Here is a 15961-nt window from a genome sequence, read left to right as displayed (position 1 = left end):
GGAACAGGCTCTGAGGTGGCCGCCGACTGCGGCTCTGGAACAGGCTCTGAGGTGGCTGCCGACTGCGGCTCTGGAACAGGCTCAGAGGTGGCCGCTGACTGCGGCTCAGGAACAGGCTCTGCGGTGGCTGCCGACTGCGGCTCAGGAACAGACTCTGTGGTGGCCGCCGACTGCGGCTCAGGAACAGGCTCTGAGGAGACCGCCGACTGCGGCTCCTGGACTAGAACAGAGGAGACCACCGACTGCGGCTCTGGATCAGGAACAGAGGAGCCCGCCGACTGCGGCTCCGGATCAGGAACAGAGGAGCCCGCCGATTGCGGCTCCGGGTCAGGAACAGAGGAGCCTGCCGACTGTGGCTCCACCCCAGGAACAGAGGAGACCACCCCCTGTGGCTCCACCTCAGGAACAGAGGAGACCACCAACTGTGGCTCCCACTCCAGCAAGGGAGAAACCGCCCGAGGCTGCAAAGGTTCGGTCTCTGAAGAGGCTGGTGATGCTCGCAGAGGACTCTTGGCGGTCAGGGGCGCCTGCAGAAAAGTCCTGGGAGGCGTAAAATCACATACCTCTTTAAAATTCTGCTCAGGGGTCTCTGGACGGCACGGAGCTAACTCAGGGGTCTCTGGACGGCACAGAGCTAACTCAGGGGTCTCTGGACGGCACAGAGGTAACTCAGGGGTCTCTAGACGGCGCAGAGCTAACTCAGGGGTCTCTAGATGGCACAGAGCTAACTCAGGGGTCTCTAAACGGCACGGAGCTGACTGAAGGGTTTCAAAATGGCACAGAGCAGACTCAGGGATTTCAAAGTGGCACAGAGTTGATTCAGGGGTTTCAAAATGGCACGGAGCTGAGTCAGGGGTTTCAAAATGGCACGGAGCTGACTCAGGGGTTTCAAAATGGCACGGAGCTGACTCAGGGGTTTCAAAATGGCACAGAGGTGACTCAGGAGTTTCAAAGTGGCACAGAACTGACTCAAGACTGCTCACGGCTCGTTCAGGGGTCTTTAGACGGCTCAGAACCGGCTCACGGTGCTGCCATCTCTTACGTCAGGGTTCGTTAGGAGCTGGGCTAATAGGTTCAGAGACTGACTGAGGAAAAAGGCTAACTGGTGTGGGTTCAGGTTCTGGTTTAGCTGCAAAGCTAACAGTCATAGGAGTTGAATTAGTTGGTTTGATTTTAAGCCTCTTAACGGATGGTGCTAGCTGGCGGTCATGTAAGTGATGGCTGAACTGGACTGAACTGTGCAGAAGTGGACTGAACAGGGCTGTACAGAGCTGTACTGGACTGGACTGAGCTGGACTGGACTGGACTAAACTGGACTGGACTGGGCTGAGCTTTAGTGGACTCAGAAAAGGCTAGAGAGAGATCCTCTAAAAAATGCTCGAATGTACAAGAAATACTGGGTCTTGAAGAATAACTGGTCTTAGCCCTTTTGCGGGCCTTTCCTGATAAACGTGAGAGAATGAAGGCTATTTTTGTATCATCACTAGGGAAATTGGACGGAGAAATTTCAAAAAACAATTTGCATTGAAGCAAAAATCCTTTATAGCGACTAGGTATACCAAAAAAACCTTTCAGGAAGTGGGGAACGAAACTCAGGAAGTGACGGAGCAGATTCTGACCTGAGAAGCGGAACTGGAATCTGAAGTGACGGACGGAATTCCGGAAGTGACGAAACGGGCTCCGGAACCGGAAGTTGAGCTGGCGTTGTGTTAGCGCTTCTGTAGTAGTCGGCGCATTCCTGTATAACTTGGTTCCGACGTTCAATATACGTTTTTAACTCACAGAGGGTTTGTGCTTGTTCTTGAATCTGGGCAACTTGTTCCTCAAGCCTCCTCTGGAGGTGATCCGCTGGGTTTTGTGAATGGCCGGAGTGTTCTGTCATGATAGGCTTAATGGACTTAACCCACATGCAGAACACCAACTGGAGACAGAATAAAGTTTAACAATGTTTATTTAGGGAAAACACACAGAGTAAATCTGGACTGGTTCTGGTGCAGGTCCAGGACTGGTTTCACTTCTATCTGGAGAGATGAGAGTTTGATTAGCCAGGCAGTTAGATGGTTTGACGAGTGAGTAATTTCTGAATGTACCTTGAAGAGGTTCTGACAGATCCTTGAGATGGGGAACCGGTTGGGTCCAGAGATTGTTGAAGTAGCAGAGAGCTCAGCAGCAGCAGCGTCTAGCTTCTGGCTAGTGAGACTCTGATGTGGGTTTTGTTCCTAGCTCTTCCCTGAGAGCTGAGGGAGGAATCCAGACTGAGATCTTCAGGTTTAGCTTCCTAGCTCTTCTCTGAGAGCTGAAGGAGGAATCCAGACTGAGATCTTCAGGTTTAGCTTCCTAGCTCTTCCCTGAGAGCTGAAGGGGAAATCCAGACTGAGATCTTCAGGTTTGGCTTCCTTGGGCAGGCAGGCAGGTTTCCAGGTAAAGCTCATCCAGAGCTTCAGATTTCGGTCAGGCTTTCTGTGAGTAAAGAAAATAGAGGCAGTTTAGAATCCAGTTCCTCTCTAGAGTCTACTGAAATTCACTAGATAAACAGAGGCTTGGGTTTGCTAACCAAACTTGGTCAACACTCCGGCGTCGAAGGAAGGTCTGACTGCTGCTTATGTAGGAAGGTCTCCTGATGAGTTGATGAGCTTCAGGTGTGCTGGAGGCTCCAGCCCAGGAGACCCACAGCGCTCTCTGCTGGAGACAGAAGGTAGATCTCCAGATCCCAACAGTAACCCCAGTCCTTAACAGAAAACAAATAACACAAGAGGATCCTCTGCGCCCTCTGGTGGGCAAGCCTCAGGATCCCAACAACTTTGACTTTGAAATGTTATAGGCCTACTGCATATGGAGAAAATGTAGATCGGTATTGCGCAACAATCGGAAGATGGGGACCCCCCCATATATTGACAGGTATTTCTCACAATGAGCTAACCCATTACATAAATTACAGGCATGTCTTGAAGACAAAGAAACCTGGACGACTCTTAACTTTCTCCTGCTGAATGCAGACAAAACAGAAGGCATAGTATTTGGACCAGATTCTTTAAAATAGAAGCTGATTAGTCAGTCACTTCATTTGGATGGGATTAAACTGATTTCAGATTATAAAGTAAAAAATCTTGGTGTTGTTTTAGATCAGGACCTGTCATTTAAATCCCATATCAAAGAGGTTTCTAGAATTTCCTTCTTTCATTTGAGGAATATTGCAAAAAAATTGAAATATTCTTTCCAGGGGTGAGGTGGAGAAACCAGTCCATGCATTTTTTACTTAAAGGCTGGACAATTGTAATTCTTTACTATCAGGAAGTCCACAAACCGTAGTTAAAAGCCTTCAGCTGATCCAAAATGCTGCAGCCAGAGTTCCGATGAAAATTAGAACTCTCATATAAAGCCTTAAATGGCCAAGCTCCATCTTATATCAGAGATCTGATTGTTCATTATGTTCATAACAGAGCACTTTGCTCTAAATCTGCAGGTTTACTAGTGGTTCCTAGAATTTCTAAAAATAGAATGGGAGGCAGATCTTTTAGTTATCAAGCTCCTCTCCTGTGGAACCAGCTACCAGTTTTGGTCCGTGAGGCAGACACCCTGTCTACTTTTAAGAATAGACTTAAAACTTTCCTTTTTGATAAAGCTTATAGTTTGAGTGGCTCAGGTTATCCTGAGCTATCTCTATAGTTATGCTGCTATATGTTTAGAATTCTGGAGGACATAGGGACCCCCATTTCATCCTTCTGCTTCATTCTCTCTCTATTCTCCTACCCTGCAGAATCTGTTAGTTCAATCTCTAACGTTATGCTCTCTCGGCTTTTTCTCATAGCAACTTTGCCTCGTCTGTTCCTGTTTGGCTACGACACCATCCTGGAGAGAAATATCAGCTGTGCTGATCCTCTGTTCCTGTTTGGCTGTGACTCCATCCTGGAGAGAAATATCTGCTGTGCTGCTTCCATCAACACCCCTGTTTATAGATGCTGGATATCAGCCTGTTTTCCAGTGTAGTCCTGTTTCTCTGACTGTGACTGGCTGGATGTGCTCTCTTCATCCTCTGACATGGGGGCCGGCTCCGTGCTCGTCTGCCTGGCTGTGTGTTTCCAGGACGGGGCCGCCTTTTACAGCTGCTTTTTGTATCTCTGCTTCTGTCTCCTTGAACCCTAGTCGGCCTCAGCAGATGGCCGCTCACACTGAGCCTGGTTCTGCTGGAGGTTTCTTCCTGTTAAAAGGGAGTTTTTCCTTTCCACTGTAGCTACAAGCATGCTTAGTGTGAGGGATTGTATTTGGGCCAATGAGTCAATACAATCAACTGGTTTTCCTTAAATAGAAAACTTTGAATCAATTTGACTGGATGATCTAAATAAACTGAATTGAATTGAATTACGGGTGCGCCATGTAGTCACATCAGTCAAATTCAAAACTTCTCAACCTCTCAACAAAACCCATTGGTCTGTTCTTAATTATAACTTAATCATAACTTAATTATAACTAACTTAATCTAACATAGATAGGCAACAAACCCTTAGTAGATAGTGTGAGAAATGGAAAATGAAAATCGAAGTGCTTAAAAGCTGTGACCTCCTTCTCAGGCATTATGCAGGTCAGGGCAATCTTAAGTTCTGTTCGATCTAAAGCTGTTCCTGCTTCTTGAGGCCGCTTCTTCATATGAGAGCTGCTGTACCCTTCATCTTAAAGTGATGCAGCAGCTGCCTGACACCATCCACGAGAGAAATACCAGCTTTGCTGCTGCCATCAATACCTTTGATTATAGATTTTTGAGATCAGCCCGTTTTGCAGAGTAGCCCTGTTGCTCTAACTGTGACTGGCTCGATGTGCTCTCTTTATTGTCTGACATCGGGGCGGGCTCGGAGGTCGTCTGCCTAGCTGTGTGTTTCCTGGACGAGGCCACCTGTAGAGCTGGTTTACAGTTGCCTTTTGTATCTCTGCTTCTGTCTCCTTGAATGCCAGTCGGCCTTGGCAGATGGCCGCCCACACTGAGTCTGGTTTTGCTGGAGGTTTCTTCCCGTTCTAAGGGAGTTTTTCCTCTCCACTGCCGCTACAAGCATGCTTAGGGTGAGGGATAACCTTCAAAGTAAATAAGTCAATGCAATCAACTGGTTTTCCTTAGAGAAAACTGACTCAATTTGACAGTATGATCTAGTTGAATTGTAAAGTGCTTTGAGATGACATGTATTGTGAATTAGTGCTATATAAAGAAACTGAATTGAAAATTGAATTAAAGATTCAGGTTCTGTATTTTCCTGTCTCCTCCTGCAGTGCAACCTTATGTATAGCAGTTTGATAAACTTCAGAGAAACTGTCTCAACAGCTGAAGTCATTTATTTAGCAGGATAATTATATAGCGTCATTGCACACGGTATTAACAAGGGTATTTATATAGACAGGGATGTATACATATAGCTATTGCACTTGGTATCAAATATAAAATAAAAAGGCTAGTGCACTGACACATCATAAAAGTAAATGGCATCATGCATGCACAAGTTGCAAATAGAAAAATAGTATAGCATAAAAAGACATGTACTTGTAATTCAGTCTTTATGTAAAATCTTGAAATTATATAAAATATGTAATAACCAAAGCAATGTAATCAATACATGTACATCAGCAATTTAGCACTTTCAGCACATCAGTATTATTATGCTCCATTAACACACTGATTTTGTTGTGATAGATTTGTATAATATGTTATATTACATCATTTATACACTTCATTGACTTCATACTAACTGTGCAATATGATGTACCTATTTATTTATCATAAATTATGGTAATATGCTTATGCTGTAAAACAGCAAGTATGTGTCAAAGTGATGACCATATATTTATATTAAAAGTGTTAGGACCCCCTGAAAACGAAGAATATCATTGTTGTTTGATGCTGTAGCGCACATGTTGTTTACATTGTGACCGGTCTAACTAGGGAGTATCAATATGGCAGCTGGTGACTCCACTGCACCCAGTGGTAGTACCAACTATTAACAATCCAGTGAATAAATAGAAATCGGTGGTTAACTGTTATGACCTGAGCAGGAGCATGCATCTTAATTTTTAGCAAAACTAGACAGAAAAAAGCAATGGAAAGTGTTGAAGAAATGCAAGCAGAGAAACTAGCTAGCACAACGTTTGAGATTTCAGGAGTCAAATATAATTCATATCAGTCATTCTTTGTAAAGGGGTTATGACGTCAATGCAGCATCTATAAAGCACATTAAGCTGTTGTACGCTCAGTGTGCTGCAGTTAGAGACAGAAACGTAACGAACATAACATTTCCCCTCTTTCTTAGGTCGGGCAGTGCGACGGAGAATTAAGGCCAGGCTTGAGATTTTTTTTCCGTAATTGTAAGAGAATAAAGTCATAAAATTACGACAATAAAGTCGTAATATTACGAGAATAAAGCCATAAAATTATGAAAATTAAGTCCTAATATTCCCATAGTAAATTAATAAAATTATGAGAATAAAGTATTATTATATTACGAGAATCAAGTGACAGAATTACGAAAATAAAGTTGTAATATTCTAAGAATAAACTCCTACTATTAAGATAATAAGTTTTACTTGTATGAATTGGTGGGCACTGACTCAATTCTGGCCCGGGCCTAACTGAGGCTGTCAGCTTGCCTGCATACTATATAAACTGTATATACCCCATGCACCTTTTTCTTCCTTTTACTTGCAGTTGAGTAAGATTTGACAATGAGTAGCAATACTTTTACTCAAGTGCAATAGTTGTTTACTTTGTCCGCCACTACTGATCTATGCAGCGACATATTTTCAGCATATTTCAGGAGCCGATGCTATTACATTTAAATGTCTTACAGATAAAGTATAGTGCTTTGCATATGCATTTACATCTCATTAAGGTACTAAGGAACATAAGGGACATAAATTGAAACTTCCAGTGTTGTAATTGTTTTACATTTGGTACCCCAGGGTTAATTAACACATGGTTCGGAAGTAAAATTACTGATTGATTTCTGTTTTAAGTATCATGGTCTATTGATATTCAGCCCCTTTGGATCAAAGCTTTCACCTTTGTAATGCAGTCAATGAGGAAACTCTTTTGTGGTATCTAGAGTCTAAAATATGTATACTGCTTTTTTATAGAATTCCAGCCGGACGATATAGACATTTATAATCTAAAGTCAAACCTCAATCAATTCTGAAAAACTTTAGAAGCTCTTGCTATTTCTAAAAATGCTAAAACATTCAAAACATGGAAAACTTTCCTTCAACTTTATATTGATGTACAGTCTTTTGTTGTTATATATATTAAAAGTCCAATAAAATAATTTAAACCTGAGGATGTAGTTTATAGAAAATGAAAAATATCTTAAAGCCGATCAATTAATTTGCAAGTATAACATGATGTTTGAGAAATAAAACGCTTCAAAGATTAAATCACTTAATTCTTTTATCTCTGGAATTTTGTAAGCAACCAGAGTTCTGATTGAAATTTAAAAGAGATATATTTCCCCTACTTCCCTCCATTGGCTTCCTTTTAAATCAGATTAACCATTTCTTTCCTAGACAGAGCCACCTATGAAGCAAGTTTGCTATTATATTTTCCATGTATTTTCTTACTTGGAAAGTATTTATAGATCAGTTCCTGTTTTCCTTTAAATGTATAATAGAGGATTTTCTTTTTCAGGGTGAATCATCAAAATAAGTGGTCCTCCTAATTGTCAAATATTCTGGTGATTTGTTTACGTAAGGCCGTCCTACTTTTTCGTCCCCATTCTCACTTACCGGTGGTAAGTCTGACATAGTGGAAAATTTGCAAATATTCTTTTGGAAAGTAAGCTTGTATGAGCAATGCAAACTTTTGAAAAGTCTGTGCACAAGGAGAAATGGGCTTGTGCATGCTCTCGCACTCATTAAATAGCCTTTCCTCTAAGGAGCGGGTAAAGGGTTGTGCATGCGCATTTTTTTTGCAAGTTGAGGGGGCGGGTCTTTTCAAAACATCTAGAAAATCCTCCACTATGCCTTTAATGCATCTGTCTTGGTAACTGTGAACCCCAGTTGGCCTTGGCAGAAAGTTGCTCACACTGAGCCTGTTCTATTGGAGGTTTCTACCTTTTGAAAGGAAGTTTTTACTCTCCACTGTTACTACATGCATGCTTGGTGCGAGAGATTGTTGTAAAGTCAATGACATAATCCAAATGAATGACCGACATGATCTGATTGACTTGTTTCTGTAAAGTGCTTAGATAACATGTGTTGTAAAGTTGTGTTATTCAAATAAACTGATTTAAATTGTTCCTGCCATCATTCCTTTACTCTGTGTTGTTATTGAAAGCATCCTTCCAGGAAAGACCAGGTGCATACTTATCTGCTATAAAGTTAGCTATTCAGAGGCCTGTTCTTTTTTTTTTTCCTCCAGCTACTGTGATACAACGAAAAGGATCAGGATGTTGACAAATCAATTTATCTCAGTTCAACAGGGGAAAGGTTATTAATTATATTTTTTGGTTATTGTTTTTTATTCATAAAAGAAGAAAAAAATATGAGAGAAAAGCCCCAGAAATTGGTAATCAGAAGCATATTTGTAGGCAGAAGAATAACAGTGTCCATATAATCTGTATATAATATATATATAAAGCTATTAATATGCATAAATCAAGCGGAACACTTTGGCGATAGATGTACTGCTCCACCTGTGAAAGTAAAATCTGTTGAGCTCTTTTTGGCAACAAGACAATTATTTTTGTTGCCACATTGCCAGACAGGACTTTGTAAAAAAAAAAATAAAATAAAATAAAAAGAAGAATATTATGATTATACGGTAGTGCTTTCCTAAGCTCTCTAATTCAATTATTCATACTTCTGAATTCATAAGTGACAATGGAAAGCTATTTTTGTCTCCGGTCTGGGTGCTCTGTGACTTGATTAACAACTACTGCTGACAGGCCTTTAGAAGTAGTAGAAGTAGTTTGGCTGCTCTTTCTGTTTCTCCGCCTTGGGAGCTCTATTGCGACATTGATCAGATCCAACCAATTTGTGTGTGTAACTGTAAATGGTTTGAGACGTTGGCCACAGGATAATGTAGCACATCGTAGCAACACAGCAGTGTTTCGGCCCTAGCTTATATAGGGAAGGTGCCAAGGCCCCTGTGAAATATCGCTCTGAGCTTTCCCTCTGTCTCACGAGGGCTTTTAGTTCCTTGCTCAGCATGCACAACTGTCTCAGGCTATTTAGAGAGAAGACTGATGGGAGCCGACTGTAAGCTACACCGCGCTGATGCAAGAAGACACTGCTGCTCTGAAAAGGCAGCAGGTTGCTGTGGTTAACTGGTAAACTGCCTGACTGCTGGGCCCAGGAGCATTATTTCCGGCTGCGTGATAAAAATAAATAAATAAATAAAAAAAAAAACTTTTGAGATATATTTGTCCTATAGCTCTGTTCAGAACTTAAAAGGTTTCTGCTCATGTTATTTAAACTGTTAAGAAACAGTTCTGACTTTTTTCTTAAATCAATGCTTGGCTTACATTACAGCATATTTACATACCACAATTCAATTTTCTTTTCCAAACTTTGCTAATCTGACTAATACATTTGACCGCATGGAAGTCACTCAGCATGATTGAGATTGGATTTAAGTCTAGACTTTGTCAGGACTGTCCCAACAGTTAAATGTCTTTTAGATCTAAATTATTCTATTATATATGTGTTTGGATATTTATCCTGGAATGCCAACCTCCACCTCAGTCTCAAGTTTTTCTTGCCTTTAACAGGTTTTCTTCCATGATGTTTCTAATTTATTTAAAATGCCTTAACACATATTTTTCTTCTGAAGAGCACATCTTAACACCCTGATGCTTCTTTAAAACACTAAAACATTTCACTCTTAAAATTTTTTTATTTTTACTATGTGAGATGTTTAAATGTTTAGATAATGTTTCATAACCTGACCCTACCTTTCTGTTCTTTTTCTTTTTTTTTGGTTCCAAATGTTTGTTCTTACCTTGTGGTTAACGCTCTAAATTTCTTCAACATACTGTTTGCCCTTAATTAAATGTTCCCATTTATTTGAAGCTTAAATCATATGTAGGTAGCATTTCCTCCTTGATATATCCTCTTTTAAGTCCATTTGATATTAATGTGTTTATGAGATGATTGAAGCATCTTTCATCCCCCTGCACTGTCTCTTCCCAGAAAACCACTATTGTCTGTGCCAACCGCTGGGTGGAAGTCTCAGCAGCTCTGTTCTCCTTATTGAGGCAAGCAGGATACGTATTTAGAAGCCTGAGGACTGCAAGGACATTGACATGAATAGCCACACACCCGTCAATGTGCTACTCATAAACAATCATAGACCATATTTTAATTTTGGAGGTTTCTGACATGCCAGAGCTATTAGACAATGGCAGATATTTAAATAAGGCATTTTTTTCCCCAGCTTCTTCGAGGATATACAAAGGGCAGTCCGTGGTCATGTATCACAACAGTGCTATTTCCAAAAGTTCCTGTAGGGGAGCAACATTCCAGACTCACTAAGTGCTCCTTAAAGAAACAGGTTATTAATTGTATGCTTATTTATTTATTGAGCATTTCTTTATTTCTGCATTTATTTTTATATATGGCAGAGTCAGTCCTCCATACAGGCGAGCTGTAGTAACCAATTACTTGATTGTTAAAGAGAACTGATTCCTCCATATGTTAAGGCAGCAGAATGAAAGGGATCCTTCAGATAATCTGTGTGTCCCGAGCCCGTAACATTATCAACGACCCCCACCATGGAGTGTTTTCCCTGCTTCCGTCTAGGAAGAGGCTTCCCAGATGCTCAATGCAGGTCCAGCCGATTCCAAAACAGCTTCTTTCCCACTTCCACCAGACAGCTGAATGTTGGAAAAAATCTAAATCATGTCACAGACTGCATCAAACTGACCATATCAATGTTTTTTTGTTTTGTTTTTTTGCAATATGTTTTTCTCTGCCACAATGTTTACATTTGATCACTGCTGCACTTTAACTAACGGAAATGTCTTGAGAGCTGTACAAAGCTAAATTTCGCTTGTTTATATGCTCTGTGTATACAAAATCAGTTAGTTTGTCTAAGTCTAAATCATAAGTTTAAGTCATAAGATCTTGCAGCACATCTGGGTTTTCATCGGTTATATTTAGTTGTGTACATTTTTTAAACCATTTATTATTTAAATCAAGTTTCCCACTTTGTTGCCATATATTAGTGTGTTATGTAACATCCTGGTAAAGTGTCTAGTTGTAGGACGAAAAAGAAATACGTTTGCAAACTTAGTTAACTGTATGACTGATAACAATCTTAATAACATGATAGTAGTAGTTATGTCTATGATCATACACATTGTTTTAATATTTTTATAAGGTTTACACTGTACTTTACACACAGATTGGCTGGAAGACAGTCTAAGTTCGCCTATAACCCTTTGCCACTGCCCGAAACCCGGTTTAAACCCGCGAGAAATCAGTTTTTGGTGGCAGTGGGAAAAGCTCACTTACCTGTGTCAACCAGGCTCAAACAACTTAGCAAGCGACCCATGTTAAATACACCTTCAAATGGCTCTTCTCTTATTGGTATACGGTGGGAACATCAGACCCGGGATGAAATTTACGTGATACTATTAAGCACAACAAAGAGACGTTATCTGTAGGTTGTGCTTAAAAATCATGCATGTTACCAGGTCGACCCACAAGGTTAACATGCTAAGTTCAGTGGAAAAGAGACTTTAGTGTTTTTGAATATACCACAAAATGCTTCTTTACAAAAAGTAACTAATTCTAGTCACGATTTACGTCTCTAAAAAGTAAATTAGCTAGAAATTCAGCTACTACTCAAAGTAACGAGTTATTAGTCAAAGTAATTATGCTGTTACTTTTTATAATCTAAGATATTAATAAATATGGCTGACTTTCCTGTGTTCATACCTTTATCTACAACTTTAAGTTAATTAGTTATTTTGAATCATTACAGTAAATACTGGATATAAATTATTTAAACAATTAATTGGTTAATTTATAGGAGCAAATACCTGAGAAAATTGTATGTATGTGCGCTATTTTGGTTTGCAATAGGATATTTATTTTTCTATAAATTTGTATTTGGTTTTTGCTTATGGCAGAAGGACAATGAAGCAATCCTAAGGTGCTTGGTGATGACTTGTGTTGTGAATTGGTGCTATGTACATAGACTGAACTGAATTACATTAAGATATATTTTGCAATAGAATTAAACATGGGTAACAGAATTCCAGAAAAAAAAAAGACCGTATAATCCCATTCATAGTTTGAGCTGCATTATTTTGCAAGTAACAATGGCGTTACTAATATATGAAAAGTAATTAGTAAAAAAAAAACCTTTGTCTAACTATCAAGATTTTATTTCTTCCCCATCACAAGAGGTGATACAAAACATTCTTTTATTTCTACCAAAAGGAATCCCTAAATTATATCCAAATAAAATATTTTGTTGAATTGTGTTTATTTTTGTATAAAGAGCCCGATGAAAAAGTACATAGTTCTATGAATATTTCTCTCTTGTTGCTCTCGTTTCTATCTATTCAAATATGATGTAAATGTTTCCTTGAATTGTCATTGAAATATTTTCTCTGTTTCCTTTAAATATTTTAACATTTAGTTAGCATATTTATTTATTTTTAAGTCTGGGCTGCCATGGCATTACATGGCAATTATGTAGGTTCTCTGTGTATTTTTTATTTATTTTTTTTACATCAAAACCCTGTTAATTTAAATCTACTTTGACCCCTGAGGATCGGTAACTAAGGGGCAAATTCTCAGAAATAAATCCAAAATTGAAAGAAGTAGAAAGAAGAATGCTTTTGTTATTTGCTTTTTTGGTGTAATTAAGTTATTATTGACCTTTGTGTAATACATAATTCATAGTAGATCAGGAAGTGTTTGCTTTATGATGGAAACCTTGTATATTATGTGATAGAAATAAGTCAGGAAGGGAATTGAGCATTTGAACAATAATTGTATGGTTCGATTGTTGTTGCCGTTTTCCGAGTATGTCACATGCATGTTTCTCTAAAGGCAAACAAATGACACAAGCAAAGGAAAGTAAAGTAAGGCCCAAGTAAAGTTGCAGAGAGGGAGTATTCACAGGAACACATTACCAGCATTCTAAAATATGTACACTTTGGGACCCAGTTTAAAAAACAGAATAATGCCACATCGAATGATTTAAATAAAAAAGATCAGAGACTTACAGAAAAAAATTTCCATTTACAATAGCACAAGTGGCCTTGATAGTAGGGTAAGAGTGAGCCATAAAGTTCATTAACTCTAAACCAGGGACCTTTATCATCCAAAGAGCCCTTTGTGCCTTATGTCATGCCAAATTAAATTTGCACGGAGTTTCAAAGTAGCACTTCCCTGTGAAAAGGCTTATCATTTTTTTCAAAATTGTTAGAGTTGCATATATGTTACAAAAAGAAGAAAGTCAAAGATTAAAAAAAATATCTAACAAATGAATTAATTGTTATTAGAAATTCTTGGCATATAACTAACAGTTTGTGGGATTTCAATTCAGAGATCGTCTGATAATCCGTAAAACACGAAGGGAAAGAAGTAAATATAACAAAATATTCAAATATTTGTATGGTAATGATGGCTTAAAACAGCATATATTTCAATCTTAAATATTGTCAAACAGTTCTTAATGTGGCTTGATATAAATATATGTGTGTGACTATATGTATAAAGTCACACACAAACATTGTAGTTTCAACTCCAAAAAATAATAAAATGTTAGTCATTCAGCATGAGCAGTAAATTCCAAAAGCATCTTGTAACATAGGAAGACAAAATGCTGCCAGATTGTTGCATAAGTTGGTAAGGATCACTGTAGTCTGTATTAAAACCTTAAAGATTGAGAATATTTTATTTCAACAATATTTTACTTCAACAAAATAAAAGCATGAAAAAATCTTGTGGATGACTTATGTGTATAATTTGTGTGTAGTTTGGTATTTTGATAAAGTCCAGAAGGAGCGGATCCTGCAAAGTCCGTAACTCAATGCAGTCCCTAGAAAACTTTTAACTAATTTTCTGATTGATTTCATTGAATTGTCTCTTTAAAGTACCTTAAGTTGACATGTAGTTAATTGGCATTATATAAATGACTTAACATAAACTGAATCGGTATAGAAACCAGAAGTTCCCAAATTGAGAATCACAATTTAAAAAATCTGAAGCCTTCATTTTGCCTTTAAGTAGAAACCTCTGTTTTAGAAATGACGAGGTATGAATTTATCCTCAACTGACATATTAAACAGAATGTGAAGGTTTATCTATCAACCTTAATCCATTATTCGCTACTTTTATGTGTTCTACAAACTGACTCCTTCTTTGCAGACTCTAAAGCCAATATTAATGATGAAAGGAAAGAATACATCTCACCAATTCTAAGGTTTTTATGTACAGATCTGATCCTTGCTAAGGCTGTTACTGGTTGTGTCTAATCACAGGCAAAACAGCTGAAAATGTCAACACTTTCCTCTGATCTGGGATATAAAGGACATAGCTGATCCAGGTATTAAAAACCAAAGCTAAACCCATCATCTAATACAACCCAGAAATTAGCCAATCAGAAATTAATTTGTTTCCAAGCTTTGGCAGAGACCCACCTCCAATGCCAGCTCCTCTATCTGAAGCTGCTTCATGGCACTTCGATTCCCATCCACATTTTTATGGTAGTAGATCACCATCACATCATACTTCTTCATGATGGACTTGTAGTTCTTGGCAGTGAGGGTATTGATGCGGTCTTTACCATCATACTCTGGGATTTCCAAGCCCTTCTCACCAAAAGACAAAGACCCCAAAGATAGAAACAGGAATCCTAAAAACACCCAGCCCCACTTCATGGTGACTGTTAGCAGCAAAAACAACTCAAACAACTTTACAATTAGGGGACAATAATACACTTAAAATGATAGTTAGTCCCCTAAAGGGAGAGTAAGTCTTCTTTTTGGTTCCAATGGCTGGACAAGAAAAGGTCTGACATTGATACTGTCCTTATAAAAGGTGTATCACATTGGTTTGCTGACATCACTGGCCAAAGAAAAGGGGTGGGACTCTGTTCGGGACGCAACTCTGGGTGGGACAACTCATGTCCACAGTACAGAAAATGAGCTGCCAAAAAAAGTAGGGCTAAGGGTAGAGGGACTTGTGAGTGGAGATCAGAAATATTACATGGTGTGTTTTCATGTAGGAGGGGTCTCACAACCACCTGTTTTGAGCTGTTCAGATGAGAGAGCAGACCATGTTACTTTTGGTTGTTGAAAGGGTTTTAGATAACTTTAGTTTCTTGACATAAAATAAGTTAAAAATTAGAGAAACAAGGCAAATTTCCCAGTTTAGGTCTTACATAAAAGCTTCTGCAGTGATTAAAGAAACATAACATAGCCCACATGTAGCTGCAAATTTCCTTATAAGTTAGACATTTCCTAAGTAGATAATGGTTAATTTAGGTAGGCTGTAAAATAAACAACATTTATCTATCTTCAGAATTGTACAATTGGGTTTTTTAGTAGCTTCTCCAAACCATTGGCCTTTTATAAAACAAAATGAAATACACCAATGAGTTTCATGGTAAACCAAATATGAGGCTTTTATTGCAGATTCACTGGCAAGCTTTGTAACCACTTCCCCTGTTGGAGATAGGTTTGATGGCCATATAGTGTCATGTTGTCCCTGCACAGCCGTCAAATTTGTGTGGAGTTCTTTAGAGGCTGAAGGGGAAACGAGACAGAAAGTGGGAAGAGGAAAAAGCAGACAGACCTAACAGAAGACTCACACAGAATGTGACGACAGAGCAGTACCCTGTCAGCTGTGAGGAAAGGGTTGCTATTAATAACAGTGTGTAATTCGATCTGTTTTCTCACCCTATCAATGGGCTGATTTAACCAGAGTTGTGAGCTGGTTTGAATGCCTGCAAGGGGTGCTGGGCACCGCTTTT

The 15961-nt window shown here is 39.1% G+C and overlaps 1 protein-coding gene across 1 annotated transcript in view; it reads right to left on the bottom strand.

Annotated features, from left to right (window-relative positions):
* The window catches only part of casq1b (calsequestrin 1b), a 45855-nt gene extending 30829 nt beyond the window's left edge, over positions 1 to 15026 (bottom strand). The window contains exon 1 of the mRNA XM_038272864.1: positions 14628 to 15026. Within this exon, the coding sequence (XP_038128792.1) occupies positions 14628 to 14867 (240 nt within the window). The 5' untranslated portion in view covers positions 14868 to 15026. The remainder of the gene's footprint in view (positions 1 to 14627) is intronic.
* Positions 15027 to 15961: the final 935 nt, after the last annotated feature.

Source organism: Cyprinodon tularosa, unplaced genomic scaffold (genome assembly GCF_016077235.1).
Source record: "Cyprinodon tularosa strain WSP-4 unplaced genomic scaffold, ASM1607723v1 ctg844, whole genome shotgun sequence".
NCBI lineage: Eukaryota > Metazoa > Chordata > Actinopteri > Cyprinodontiformes > Cyprinodontidae > Cyprinodon > Cyprinodon tularosa.
The sequence above is the reverse complement of the archived record's forward strand: the minus strand, read 5'-3'. Positions and strand labels throughout refer to the sequence as shown.